This window comes from Anas platyrhynchos, chromosome Z (genome assembly GCF_047663525.1).
Source record: "Anas platyrhynchos isolate ZD024472 breed Pekin duck chromosome Z, IASCAAS_PekinDuck_T2T, whole genome shotgun sequence".
Lineage (NCBI taxonomy): Eukaryota > Metazoa > Chordata > Aves > Anseriformes > Anatidae > Anas > Anas platyrhynchos.
This window is the reverse complement of record NC_092621.1, coordinates 69,656,405-69,670,919: the sequence shown is the minus strand read 5'-3', so window position 1 is coordinate 69,670,919 and position 14,515 is coordinate 69,656,405. Positions and strand designations below refer to the sequence as shown.

At 45.7% G+C, this 14,515-nt stretch overlaps 1 protein-coding gene across 1 annotated transcript; it reads left to right on the top strand.

Moving 5' to 3' along the window:
* The first annotated feature begins 3,615 nt into the window (after window positions 1-3,615).
* Window positions 3,616-9,010, top strand: LOC140000666 (cyclin-dependent kinase 4 inhibitor B-like). Its single transcript, XM_072031038.1, has 2 exons — window positions 3,616-4,698; window positions 7,851-9,010. The coding sequence occupies exons 1-2, from the start codon at window positions 4,555-4,557 to the stop codon at window positions 8,133-8,135; spliced, it is 429 nt and encodes a 142-aa protein (XP_071887139.1). The 5' UTR covers window positions 3,616-4,554; the 3' UTR covers window positions 8,136-9,010.
* Window positions 9,011-14,515: the final 5,505 nt, after the last annotated feature.

Below are 14,515 nucleotides of genomic sequence, written 5' to 3'. Positions count from 1 at the left end.
TCAAGTGTAAAACATAAATATGTAAGGTGCTGTTTATCTCGCAGTACATGTGAGGTAGCAAGAACAATAAAAAAAATAATTAAAAAAAAAAAAACCTTCAAGGATCAAACAGTGTGGCATCTGTTCTTTTCTTTTTTCCTCTTTTATTTTTATTTTTATTTTTCCACACTTGGCATAAACTACTTTATTCTTTTTTCTTTCTTTCTTTTATTTTCTTTTTTATTTTTTTCCCCTCTTTTTGTTTCTCTAAAGGTCTCCTAAAATTCTAGTTATGTCTAGAATAGTGGCTGAACTTTTCTGAAAAGCAGATTCTAAAGGAATAGAATACTTAGCTACGAGTGGAGCTAAGACAAGGGTATGAGTTTTGCAAAGACGAGATTTTTACTTTTCCTTAATTGCGGTGCTTCCAACATATAATGTAATAATATTAGAGTTACTTACACAAAATGCACACAAGCATTTTGGTGGCTTAGAGACAGTGAACACCTAACACACAGTCCTCGGGAACTTTCTTCGCAGGAAGATGGTGGCTTCATATTTGGATTAGTTCGAAATATATTTTAGGGGGAAAAAAAGTTCGGGTTTATAAAAACGTTGTGTTTCGTAAATAATGGATTTTTAAATAGGCTGCTTTTGCCCTTCTTTCCTATTTAGAGAGTCGGCTGCTCATCTCTAGGATTGTCCAAGATAAAAATGCTGAATTAGATAGATAGAACACAGCAAGTTTTAATTTTATTTATTTATTTATTTTCCGAATAGTAGGGGAGAGAGAGAAAGCTCTTTTTGTTGAAGCAGTGTTGAAGGAGCTGCTTCTGACCCCCGAATGTGTCTGAGGCAGGGACCTACACTATGTAGGTCAGTGGGAGCACTGCTAAGTGTATGCGCCTTGTCAGAAAACTGTCTACACGGTGACCTATTTTTCTTGCAAAAATCGACACCTATTTTTTAGAAAAATTTAAAAAGATTGTGCCTATTTTTTTTTTTTTTTTTTGTGTGTGTGTGTGTGTGTGTGCGGGTGTGTGCTTATTTATTTGTCTTTGATTTGCTATTTGTTTTTTAATGATGGTAGTGTTTTGCCGGACAGATACTTAATTACTTTTTGTAGACTATGAGATGGTTACATGAAGCTATTAGTTTATTTCACTTTCTGATGAATCCGTATCTCAAAATGGAGGAATGAAGGACAGATTATTATATATATATGAATATATTTTCTTTTCTTTTTTTTTTTTTTGGGGGGGGGGGGGGACGGACTGTGTAAGAAACGCGCATAAGGATATTTTCACATTATCTATGGCAGCAGATCACATTCAGAAATATGTTCTGCCTAAGTTTACAACAGACAAATAGGGAAACAGAAAACCACGGTATTTATTTTCGTATGTATTTCTTTGTCGGTGATGTTTGTTATATTTTTCATCTCGTCTTTTATGAACAAAAAACCTCTGCTGAGCAACTTCTAAAAATTAACTCGTCTGAAATAAAGGTGTTAGATTTTATTGCTCTTACCCAATATGTGCAATTGTTCCGAGATTTTAACCTGAGGGGTGGAAGAATACTGTTCAACCATTTCTATTCTTCAGCTTTGTTTCATTTTTAGCATAGATCTGAAAAAACTTTTTTTTTTTTTTTTTTTTTTAATGTAAATCAGGTTACTTCCATGCATCCTTTCCATAGCATTCCCACTCCTGCCTTTCTTGCACCTTTTTTCGCCTATTTACAGGCGAGGGAATGCTGGTGTTGTGTTCTTTATACTTTGTCTTTTTATGGCACTTGAGTAAGCCGTAAACTGATTAACAAAATACTTGTTAGAGCATAAAATAATTAAAGTAAATGATTTGAAGTACGTGGCTCGTGTGTGTTAGTGTGTGCTGTTGTTACCGATTTTGTTTGGCTTTTATTTGGTTTGTTTTCGGTGACGGTTGTGTGTTTTTTTTTCGCTAAAAGAGAAAAAAAATAAGCCTGATTAACTTTCAACAGGGCATAAAATGGCTGCTTTTGGTAGATGAAAATTACTTTCTCCGTGCTGTTTGCTATTATCAAAACATCTCAGAACAATTCTCAGGATTCCCATAGCTTGGTATGGAAATGAATCTGTTTTCATTGTCAAAGATCTGTATTGCTGAGCAATGGCTTTAGAAAGAAATAGGGAGAGAAATGGAAGGTAGTGAGACTATTTAATGTAGGCTGATCTATTTGTCCCCTTCAGGAACACATCTCTGCAGTAACATTATTTTGGGTAGATTATTTGGGGGGTGGCCTCTCCTCCCTTTCCCCAAAATGTAATCAAGATGCAAGAGACGTTTTCAAAATACATTCACCCAGACTCAGCGATTATTTCCTTTACTTCTGAAATGACAGTATGTTGTCGTGTTTTGATTAATTTGAGGTCATTTGTTGGTACTAGAATTGTGCAAAAGAGGATTTACATTTGTGGGGGAAACATAATATGATTTTATTAATAGCTGTTACAACCGTATATTTTTAACGGTGTAGCAGCTTGACGAGTGTTTTTATTGTTGTTGTTTGTTTTTTTTTGTTGTTGTTTGTTTGTTTGTTTTGGAGGGTCAGTATTGCTAGCACGGGGACGTATTTTATGTTTGACACTATCCTGCAATTTTGCAGGTTTCAGGAGTTATATCAGACGATGCAGAGATGCAGGAGATGCATATAGCATACAGGCCGTCTGACTCCCCTAGCAATTTATCTTCACTTACAAATATACTGATGTACGAGCATAGTTGCTTTTAAACTTAAATATTCGCGGAAAGACACGCATGCAATGTATTTTATACACAAACACGAGTGAATAAAATCTATAATCAGCAGCATTTCGTGGAAATAGATATCACCCATGGGCAACATGCAGCCCAGCCGTGCCTTAGTGTGGACTTAAAATGTGAAGGCACTTGACAGGCATAACCGAGGAGGTTTTGTATGTTTGTTTGTTTGCTTGTTTGTTTGCTGCCCCCCGAATTTGTCTTTTCATGCCCACGGCACGAAATGACAGAGAGCGTATGTCATGGTGGCGCTTTGCCTGTTGAATGGGGGACACTTTCCTCTTAATTCCTTCGGCATCGTGGACTTAAAAAAAAAAAAAAAAAGAGAGAGAGAGAAAAAGGGAAAAAAAAAAAAAAAAAAAAAAAAAAAAAAAAAAAGAACACTTTAAAACAAGGTTGGTGGATTTCTTTCTTGTTTTATTTCTGTATCCTGTGGCCGCCAGCCCCTGCGCCGTGCGCTGCGGCCCCGGTCGGGAAATTTCCCCGATCTCCTGCGTGGCCCAAGATGGGGGTAGTTCCGTGCTTATTTCTCTGCATCCAAGAGTGGTCGTCGGCCTGTAAAGATGCAAAATCTCGTTTTTCTTCACCAAAATCCCACGTTGTGCCCGGACAGAGTGGCCAGGATAGTGTCAAATTGAACAGAGGCATTTCTACGTGGCAGGCACCGGTGGTCGCACGTTTTTTTCTGCGACTAAAACGAGGAGATTAGGGAACTGACATTGAGGAGAGAGAAAAAAAAAAAAAAAAAAAAAAAAAAAAAAAGAGCTTCCTTAATCTGTTTTCTGTGTTTGCTCATTTCTGTGGAGTTTACCCCTGCCAGACCTCGGCGGTGGCTCGGGGTCGCCCCACTCCCCGTGGGGCTCTGCGTGAGGGTGGGAGCCTTATCTTGCATCGCCTCCCTCACCCCCCTTCCACGCGTGTCCACCCGCCGTCCGGAGGGGCTCCGGAGCTCCTTGAGGCTCCCCTCCGACGGCGGGGTCTCTTGCGGGGGTGAGGTGTGGGGTCCCCGGAGCCCCTTTGCGGGAGCCTCTTTGTCCGGCAGGGACGAAGGGGAGGGAGGAAGGCGGGTTGAGTCAGGTGCTTTGTTTTTGGGGTCTGCGCTGCAGCCGGGTGATGCCGGCCCCCAGCCGCTGGCTGTGGGGCTGTAGCGGCGCTCCGTCCCGTCGGGGTCCCGCCGCGGGTCTTCCTCCCCACGGAGGCTTTTGCGGAGGCCGGGGCGAAGCTGTCCTCTTCTGCCGGGTGCCACTAGATGGATCACTGACTTCCTGCGGGGGCACGGAGCTCTTCCTCATCCGGGCTGCGGGGGGCAGACCCCAGACCCACGTTACCAAGGGGCTCGGGGCAGAGCACCCCTATCCCCCACCCGGAGGCAGAAGGGACATTCAGCCCTCTCTCAGCGGCCTCCCTCCGCCCCGTCGGGGATCCTCCTCCGTGTCCTACTCGGCATAACCGCGGCGTTATCCCACCTGCCCGAGCCGGGGGTGGGGTCGCAGAAACTCGGAGCGGGAGCCGACCCCCACCCGTGCCACCAGCCCCCCTCGGGCTCACCCGCAGCAGCCGGGGACTGCACCTCTGGTGCTGCACGTCTCCCCCGCCCTCCGACAGCGCCACGGGGCCCGGGAGAGGGGCCCTGGCCGGGGTCCAGGGGTAGGAGGGGAGGAAGGAGGAGGAGGAAGAAGAGAAGGAGGAAAAAGAGGAGGAGGAGGAGAAGGAATAGCTGAGACTAACGGGTGGCGATAAAGGGGAGCGGGTTGTGCTATCTCCGGCGGCAGTGATGCAGGGACCCCCCCGGGGCAGCCCCCTCGGGAACCGCCTGTGCAGCGCCGCGGCCCGCGGGGACCTGGCAGAGGTGCGGGAGCTGCTGGAGGCGGGCGCGGACCCCAACGGGACCAACTCCTTCGGGAGGACCCCGCTGCAGGTAGGGAGCCCGGGGTGGGACGGGGGGCTCTGGGCGGGGGTCTCTGCCACCGCTGCACCCACCCCCGGAGCCGCGGGCGGAGGAGCCGCGGGGTGAAGGCACTGCACCTTTCTGCACCGCTCCGCAAAGCGCCCGTCCGACGGCTCGCCGCTGCGGGAGGCTGCGGGAGGGCTAGAGGGGCGCCACCGGAGGCAAACGAATTGTGCCAGAGGGTATCTGAAAAGAGAATCGATGTGCTCAAGCACATCGAGGTGCTTGAGCGGGTCCAGAGAAGGGCGACGAAGCTGGGGAGGGACCTGGAGAACAAGTCCTACGAGGAGCGGCTGAGGGAGCTGGGCTTGTTCAGCCTGGAGAAAAGGAGGCTCAGGGGTGACCTTATTGCTCTCTACAGGTACCTTAAAGGAGGCTGTAGTGAGGTGGGGGTTGGCCTGTTCTCCCACGTGCCTGGTGACAGGACGAGGGGGAATGGGCTTAAGTTGCGCCAGGGGAGTTTTAGGTTAGATGTTAGGAAGAACTTTACTGAGAGGGTTGTTAGACATTGGAACAGGCTGCCCAGGGAAGTGGTGGAGTCACCATCCCTGGAAGCCTTTAAAAGACGTTTAGATGTAGAGCTTAGGGATATGGTTTAGTGGGGACTGTTAGTGTTAGGTCAGAGGTTGGACTCGATGATCTTGAGGTCTCTTCCAATCTAGACGGTTCTGTGATTCTGTGATAATTCTGTGAGAAGTGGGACCGCCAAATCCGCTTCCGAACGGGTTCGGGGAGTTGGCTGCACTTCAATCGTCTTCATATATATATTTTTTTCACCCAAGTATAGTTTTTTTCCCAAAAGAAATCGAAGGGGGACCACATGCTAGTATTTCCGTGCAAAAGAACGGCAGAGGAGACCCCGCAGAAATTGTCACAGAGTAGAAATTGTGACTTGCAACGATGTACACTTAGTAGTCACTATTATTAGTGTTTTTAATATTCAATATTAATCAGAGGAAGAAATTTGAACTGATAGATAGAAGCACCACTGTTTAGTGGAGTGGCTTTCCAGGGATTTTGAGAGATAACAGTGTATTATAGACATATTTAAGCTGTTTTTTAAAAAATGCTCGCTGAGCAATTAATACACCGTGATTTAAACCGCAGCTGTGTATTTCGTGATGAGGTTTTCTCGAGTTATCGTTTAAACCGATGTATTTAATGTCTCACCAGCTAAGCTGAACGGCCATTTTGCTTTTGCACTTCATATGTGAAAGGAAATATTTTTTCTAAAATAAGTTGCAGATGGAAAGAGATAATAACCACTGAGAGAGTAATTCGTTTTGTTTTTATTCTAGGTTCAAAGTCCAGGAGAAAAAGGTCTCCTTTCTTGTTTTGTTTGTTAATTTTATCTTTTTGTTTCACCTCATTTCAGAGTGAGAGCAAGCTGTTTCCCTTACTTTGCAAAATGGCTGCCAGACTGATATGTGAACTGTCTTTGTGAAAAACTATAAACAGAAAGTTATATATAGTTACAGTCCTAATCATTTTCGCTCTTGTATTGTAAACAAACCAAAAATTAGTGTTCCATAACCGGACTATTTTCAGAAACAAAATAGTAAGAGAACCTATTGTCTCAAGATATTTTCTACAGTTTTAAAATTCAATTTACAGAGGTTAAAATTCCTTTGAAATCCACAAGGAAAATGCATGAAGTAAAAAACTCCAAGTGACTTTTTTTTGTTTGTTTGTTTGTTTGCTTCTTTGTTTGCTTCTTTGTTTGCTTGCTTGTTTGTTTAGTGGTGCACGATCAAACCTTTCCAGAAGTGTCTGCTTTGAGTTCAGTTGCAGAGTAATTGTAGCAGCAGAGTAATGTGAGTTACCCCCGCATACCTCCTGCTTCCTTCTGAGAAGAAGCACACATTTAGCTAGAGCTGAAAGGAAGAAAAGACGCAGGCAGCCAAATCAAGGCCAAAAAGTGCCAAATCAGTCTAAGAACGGCCCAGCCCAGCTGCAGTCATGTTTAATGGGCTGGGGAGCTGCGCTGCTCACTGGTGTATTAGTAACATTTCTGCCGAGTAAATGTACATGCCATTTATGTCATTTGTCATTTGTGTTATTTGTCATCTATGTCATTTGTCATTTATGTTATATGCCATTTTTGTCCGTAATGTTATATATATAATATTGTTATATTAATATCGGTACATTGTTTTTGTACAGTTATTAAATAATGTAATTATCACATTGTTACGTTATGCTATATTTTTTTCTCTTCTCTTCTCTTCTCTTCTCTTCTCTTCTCTTCTCTTCTCTTCTCTTCTCTTCTCTTCTCTTCTCTTCTCTTCTCTTCTCTTCTCTTCTCTTCTCTTCTCTTCTCTTCTCTTCTCTTCTCTTCTCTTCTCTTCTCTTCTCTTCTCTTCTCTTCTCTTCTCTTCTCTTCTCTTCTCTTCTCTTCTCTTCTCTTCTCTTCTCTTCTCTTCTCTTCTCTTCTCTTCTCTTCTCTTCTCTTCTCTTCTCTTCTCTTCTCTTCTCTTCTCTTTTTTTCTTTTTCTTTTTCTTTTTCTTTTTCTTTTTCTTTTTCTTTTTCTTTTTCTTTTTCTTTTTCTTTTTCTTTTTCTTTTTCTTTTTCTTTTTCTTTTTCTTTTTCTTTTTCTTTTTCTTTTTCTTTTTCTTTTTCTTTTTCTTTTTCTCCTTACTTTTCCTTACCTTTTTTCTTTTTAATGTGGACCAGAATATATAGACATACGATGCATAGTCTGGGAATCATGCATATCATAGCCCTCATTTTATCTCTGCACGTAGCAGTGTGCGCCTGTGCAGGTCACGCCAGCACACAGCCGATAAAGTAAAGTGCAGCCCCAGCCCCGCAGCCTCGGGGACTGCAGTGGTTTCGCACCCCATGGGCGGCTCAACTTGATCGGAGCCGCTCTCTCACACCCCTTCCTCAAAGGGAGATGGGAGAAGAAATTATGATGGGGAAGAAAAGGGCTCAGGGGTTGAGATAGGATAATTTAATTATCCTTATTATCCTCCGCATCCCCGGCCATGCCCCCTTCCCCACCTCCTGCCCACCCCCGCCTGCTGCCCGGGGCGGTGGGTCTCGGCGGCCGTCCCCCCACCTCTCCATCCCCGGACGGGGCGCCCGCTGACGCCGTGTCTCCCTCGCTCCCTCCCCGCAGGTGACGATGCTGGGCAGCCCGCGGGTGGCCGAGCTGCTGCTGCAGCGCGGCGCCGACCCCAACCGGCCCGACCCGCGCACCGGCTGCCTCCCCGCACACGACGCGGCCCGCGCCGGCTTCCTGGACACGCTGGCGGCGCTGCACCGCGCCGGGGCGCGCCTCGACCTCCCCGACGGCCGCGGCCGCCTCCCCCTCGACGTGGCGGCGGGGGGACCCCACGGGCCCGTGGGGCGCTTCCTGCGACAGCTCCCGGGCGACCCCCAGGAGAGGGACGCCGAGCGCTGACCGCTGAGACCCCGCCGACGGGAGCCGGCCCTTTCCCCTCCTGCAGACGGCGAGGGAAAGGGGATGCTCATGTGCGTGTGCTAAATTCGGCGTTTTGCCCTCTCACTGCTCAGTTCATCTCCTTCGGGCACGTTTGGCTTTGCCGCTTTGCTCGCTGCCCTGCTGGATCTCTCTCTCCCGCTGCATGGATCTCTCCAGCGCGGTTTCGAGGTGGAGACGATTTTGTGCGTCGTCGCACGTCCCCCTTAGGGCTTTGTAGTTCCGCTGCCCCTTCGAGTTTCTTTCTTGCAACCCTTTGAAACAGTGAACACTTTGGCCACCCCATTTTTCAAATTTAATTCGTGCTCAATTCTTCTTCCCCTACCTCTCTGCTCAACTTCATACCTACTGAAATTAGAATCAGGAAGCTACTACGATACATAAATATATAAATCCATGTATCAATTTACAAATTTATCCAGGGAGATCTCTCCCTGTGTGAAATCAATTGCTAATTGCTTACATAAACTAATACAGATGACCAATACGCATCGTTTTAACATTTGGAAATATTCCCTTGGTTCAGAAGTTCTTGGTAAAAAGACCTTTGTTTTTTGAGAGGTCTCCAATCGAGATATTTGGAAACGAAAACAAAAGACCGTGCTCCCTTGTAAACCTGAATTTCTTCCCACACATTGCCTCTGTTTGTGGTGTTACTTTTAGTTATTTTTTTATTGCCGTTTTTGTTTTTCTGTAAGATTTCCATCGTCTACATGGTGTCCATGTTATTTACGTGTGATGAGTTCCCTGTTATGTTTCAGCGGCAAAATATCGAAGAGCTTGGCTTAATAAAAACAATCTTTGTGTTCAACTATTAAAAGGTCCTGTCTGCAGCACTGCTCAGTATTGGTTGGTGTTATTTATTTCAACTTCCTTCGTCTCTCACGTTTTGTTTCTGTGTGTAGAGATGCACACACGCACAGCACACTCACACACATCCAATGCAGAGGGCTTATCTGCAGAGCTGTGATTTTCACCCATACGCTTACGCTCGAGTTAAAAACATTCGAGAAACTTGGCAACTGCCTTGTTTAAAAGAAGGCTTGCAGCACGACGGGAAAGCCCAGCTTCACCTCGTACCTTCTCATGATTTTATGATATTTTTACAAACAGAACATTTTGTTCACTTCCTGCTGTAGAACACACACTGTAGCATAAAACGCCATGGGCACATCTCATGCCTGAAGGCTGTTTTTTCCCGACTCCGCAAGATGCGGGAGCACTTCTCTTACCCATAATTAGGAGCCTGCACTTGGCTCACGGCACGGATAGTGGAACGTGGAGATGTACACGACAAGCCTTGTCGTTTCCATTCTGGCTTACCAAGAAAAGGCTTAGCTTTCTGTCGCTCATTTCTTCACAAAATAAATAAATAAATAACCCCTCTTCTCTTAAAAACAAAACAAATAAACAAACAAATAAAAACACACACACACAAAATAATTAATAAAAAGCATGGGGTGGGGTGGTGGGTTTTCCTATCTATTTCGGGTCTGAGCCCCTGCCGTGCCCACGGGATTTCCACGCTGCTGCTGCACACACGTGGGATCCGTTTCTTCCACAGACTTCGTCCCCGCAGCTGCCGAACGCAAAATTTCACCGGGAAGGTATTTCTGTGGAGGAAAGGCCGGGAGAATTTGGGGACGTAGCTGGGCTGTGGGGCGGCAGGGAGAAGCTCCCGCCAGAGGGATACACGGCGCGTAGACTGCCGCAGCCTCAGAGAAGGAACGGTAGGACCCGTGCAAATCCTGGAAAAACGGTATTATTTACAGCCGCCCTCCCTCCAGGTGTCCGATCATACAAACGCGAAACAACATTCACACCATTCTTTTTCTTTTTCTTTTTCTTTTTCTTTTTCTTTTTCTTTTTCTTTTTCTTTTTCTTTTTCTTTTTCTTTTCCTTTTCCTTTTCCTTTTCCTTTTCCTTTTCCTTTTCCTTTTCCTTTTCCTTTTCCTTTTCCTTTTCCTTTTCCTTTTCCTTTTCCTTTTCCTTTTTCTTTTTCTTTTTCTTTTTCTTTTTCTTTTTCTTTCTTTCTTTCTTTCTTTCTTTCTTTCTTTCTTTCTTTCTTTCTTTCTTTCTTTCTTTCTTTCTTTCTTTCTTTCTTTCTTTCTTTCTTTCTTTCTTTCTTTCTTTCTTTCTCTCTCTCTCTCTCTCTCTCTCTCTCTCTCTCTCTCTCTCTCTCTTTCTTCTCTTCCTTCCTTCCTTCCTTCCTTCCTTCCTTCCTTCCTTCCTTCCTTCCTTCCTTCCTTCCTTCCTTCCTTCCTTCCTTCCTTCCTTCCTTCCTTCCTCCCTCCCTCCCTCCCTCCCTCCCTCCCTCCCTCCCTCCTTCCTTCCTTTCTTCCTTTGTAAACATATGAGAAGAAGAGGTAGGAATACCTAAAGATATCTTGAGAACAGAAGTCAAGGTAAAAGACTTCTGCAGAAAAGGGAGCAGAAGACAAATTTCTCTGCACTTTTCTGTCTTTGTTACCATGTACTCATAAGCACGTGCATGTTTTTGGTAGAAACACATGCTAACTTTTTTTTTTTTTTCCCCTGTGCTGGAAAAAATCAGGAAGAGGAAGTGAAATGAGAGGTGGTCCTTGGGAGTTGAAAACCAAGAACTTGCAATGAGAGGCACCAAGTTGCCTCACAGAAAGATACACAGGCTTCTGCCACTAGACTAAGCAATGCTACTGGCAGTAAGGGTCAACTCAGGACTGAAGGTGGGCTGTGAGAAGCCCTGCTTGCATCTTCTGGCTTCAGCCAGGGGCTGTGGAACCAGGGAGATGGTTTCCACAAAGGACCAAGGGGGAAAAGACATCTAGAGTTCAGCTGGCACAGTCAGCAGGGGACGTGGTTTTAGAAATACCCTATGTCCTACCACCAAACTACATAGTTTGTGCTGCCATTGATATGGTCACTCATCTCAGGAAGGAGACTCCTACATGTATTTCCTGAACAAAGACATTGCTATCCGGGGAGGTAAGGGTGGTAATCTTCATCTCCAGGTGGAGAAAGTCCCAGGCTGAGTTACTTTTGCTCAATGTAGTGCTGGTGGTTGGCCATGTGGAGCAGGTAGGAAGGTAAGAAAAGAGGCGTGCTGGGAGCTGGGAGGATGGGGCAGGTCCAGGTCTGGGAAGAGGGACCTGGAGAAAGGGGGAAGAAACAGCAGGGCCTGCCTAAGCCTGAGGGTATGCACCAAGGGCACTTACCTCTACCTCTGTACCACATTAATTGTCTTGATGGTTTTGAGTGGTCTCTAAAACACAGCTCATCCCCACAGGGCACTCCTTGCCTGGGGAGATCAAGCGCTTGAGCTTTGCTTGTCTTATGGTTTGCTGACATCTCCCTTCACCTCAGACCCCAAGAAGCCTAAGGACCAGAGCAGAAGTTGTGAGCCAAGTCAGGGCACTGACAACACAACCGAGTGAAGGATTGTTATCAGGGACATGCACGGGTCAGGTCCAAGGACAGAGCCAATTCAATAAGAACTGTCCTTCTCACAAGCACTTCAAGGGAAAGCAACTCCTACCATCACATTCCTTCTACTGGTTTACTTAGTTGGTGTATCCTCGAGCAGATGTGAAGGAATGATTTTAAATGTTTGACCAGGGTATGAAAATAAATATAATGTATTTCAGGAGCTTACAGAGTGGATAAAATTCACACAAAGTTCATACAGGAACTGCTTCCCATGAAGTTATAATTAATAAAATGCATATTCTAAGGCCTTCCAAGTGTCTTCCTGTTTGTGCTAGAGAAACCATGCTGTAGGAAACCAAACAACTGGACAGACTGTGTGTTTTCTAAGAGATATATCACTTGTTACAGACATTATCCTTGGGTACATACCATGCTAAATCTGTGGACTGAACATTGTGTCCTAACTTTTTTTTTTCTTCTTCTTTTTGAGGTGTACATGAAAACACTTTTTTTTTTTTTTTTTTTAAACTTATGCTTTTAACACCGTGGATGTCAACAGCATAGATATTCTATGGATTTGTTATTATTTGTTATCTATTTCTTTTCTACATCTATGAAAAACATGCAAATTAATCACAATTTATGATCTATGAGAAAAGGGGCAGGTGCTGAGCTTTGCTCTGTGGAGAGCGATATGACTCGAGGGAATGGCATGGAGCAGGGACAGGAGAGGGTCAGGCTGGGTATTAGGAAAAGGTTCTGCACCCAAAGGGTGGTTGGGCATTGGGACAGGCTCCTCAGGGATGATGTCATATCAGCGAGCCTGCTGGAGTTCAAGAAATGTTTGGACAATGGTCTCAGATGTAGGGTCTGTTTTTGGGGTGGTTCCTGTGTGCAGGTAGGGGCTGGACTTGAGAATCCTTGGGGTCCCTTCTAGCTCAGGGTATTCTATGATTCTGTGATTCTATGAGTGTACTTCATTTTCAACTGCATTTTTTTTTTTTTTTCAGTAAATAATCATAGAATCATAGAATATCCCGAGTTGGAAGGGACCCATAAGGATCGTCAAGTCCAACTCCTGGCACCACACAGGTCTGCCCAAAAGTTTAGACCACGTAACTAAGTGCACAGTCCAATCGCTTTTTAAATTCAGACAGGCTTGGTGAGGTGACTACTTCCCTGGGGAGCCTGTTCCAGTGTGCAACCACCTTCTCAGTGAAGAACCTCTTCCTGATGTCCAGCCTAAACTTCCCCTGCCTCAGCTTAACACCGTTCCCGCGGGTACTATCACTGGTGATTACAGAGAATAGGTCACCTGCCTCTCCACTCCCCCTTGTGAGGAAGTTGTAGACCACGATGAGGTCCCCCCTCAGCCTCCTCTTCTCCAGGCTGAACAGGATGAGTGCCCTCAGCCGCTCCTCATACGTCTTCCACTCTAGGCCCTTCACCATCTTCGTCGCCCTCCTCTGGACACTCTCCAACAGTTTAATGTCCTTGTACTGTGATGCCCAGAACTGCACACAGTACTTGAGGTGAGGCTGCACCAGCACAGAGTAGAGCGGGACAATCACCTCCCTTAACCGACTAGCAATGCCGTGCTTGATGCACCCCAGGATGCAGTTGGCCCTCCTGGCTGCCAGGGCACACTGCTGGCTCATATTCAACTTGCTGTCAACCACAACCCCCAGATCCCTCCCTGTGGGGCTGCTCTCCAGCATCTCATTGCCCAGTCTGTACGTATAGCGAGGGTTGCCCCGTCACAGGTGCAGGACCTGGCACTTGCCTTTGTTAAATTTCTTGTGGCTGGAGATAACCCAGCTCTCCAATCTGTCCAGGTCTCTCTGCAAGGCCCTGCCACCCTCAACAGAGTCCACAACTCCTCCAAGTTTGGTGTCATTGGCAGATTTGCTCAGAACCCCTTCTAGTCATACAACGAAATCATTTATAAAGACATTGAAGAGGACTGGCCCTAAAATGGAGCCTTGAGAGACCCCACTAGTGACCATGTGCCAGCCAGATGTGGCCCCATTTACCACAACCCTTTGAGCCCTGCCCGTCAGCCAATTGCTCACCCATTGTATGATGTTTTTGTTTATCTGTATGCTGGACATTTTGTCCAGTAGGATCCTATGGGAAAGCATGTCAAGAGCCTTGCTGAAGTCCAAAAAGATCACATAAGCTGGTTTCCTTTGGTCAGTTAGATGGGTAATCTTATCATAAAAGGAAATCAAATTTGTTAGGCAGGACCTAGCCCTCATGAACCTATGTCAGCTGGGACCAATGACTGCATTGTCCCCCAGGTGCGCCTCAATAACTTCAAGAATCATCTTCTCCATAGTTTTACCAGGCACTGATGTGAGACTGATAGGCCTGTAATTGCTGGGGTCTTCTTTCTTACCCTTCTTGAAAATTGGCACAGCAGATGGACACCAATGCCTTCAAATTCAGCTTTCCAGGGGACCTTGCTAACTAGTTCCCTGAGCAGCCTGAAGTCTGCTTTTCCCATATCCAGGGGTGAAGTTTTGGTGGCAGTTTTCCTTCTGTCACCATAAATACTAAACTCAACCACTTCATGGTCACTATGACCGAGACGGCCGCCATTTGCCATGTCTCCCACAAGACCCTCCCTGTTCTCCAGCAACAGATCTAGGAAGGCACCTTTCCTAGTTGGTTTCCTTAGTACCTGCACCAAGAAGGTGCTTTATGAACCTCCTGGACTTGCTCGTGTCAGCTGTGTGGTAATCCCAGTTGGTATCTGGCAAGTTGAAATCTCCCATAAGTGCAAGGGGAGTTGACCTCGAGGCATCTCTTAGTTCTGCAAAGAATAATTCATCGACATTGTCGTCCTGGCCGGGTGGCCTGTAATAGACTCCCACTACAACATCCCCTTTATTTGTTCATCCCTTAATCCTTACCCAGAGGCTCTCAACTTTGCC

What these genes read in the sequence shown, in the direction of transcription:
- LOC140000666 (XM_072031038.1), top strand. Translation starts at nt 4,555, where the DNA reads ATGCAGGGACCCCCCCGGGGCAGCCCCCTCGGGAACCGCCTGTGCAGC. An exon ending in TCGGGAGGACCCCGCTGCAG is followed by an intron (nt 4,699 to 7,850) that starts GTAGGGAGCCCG and finishes CCCTCCCCGCAG; the next exon opens with GTGACGATGCTGGGCAGCCC.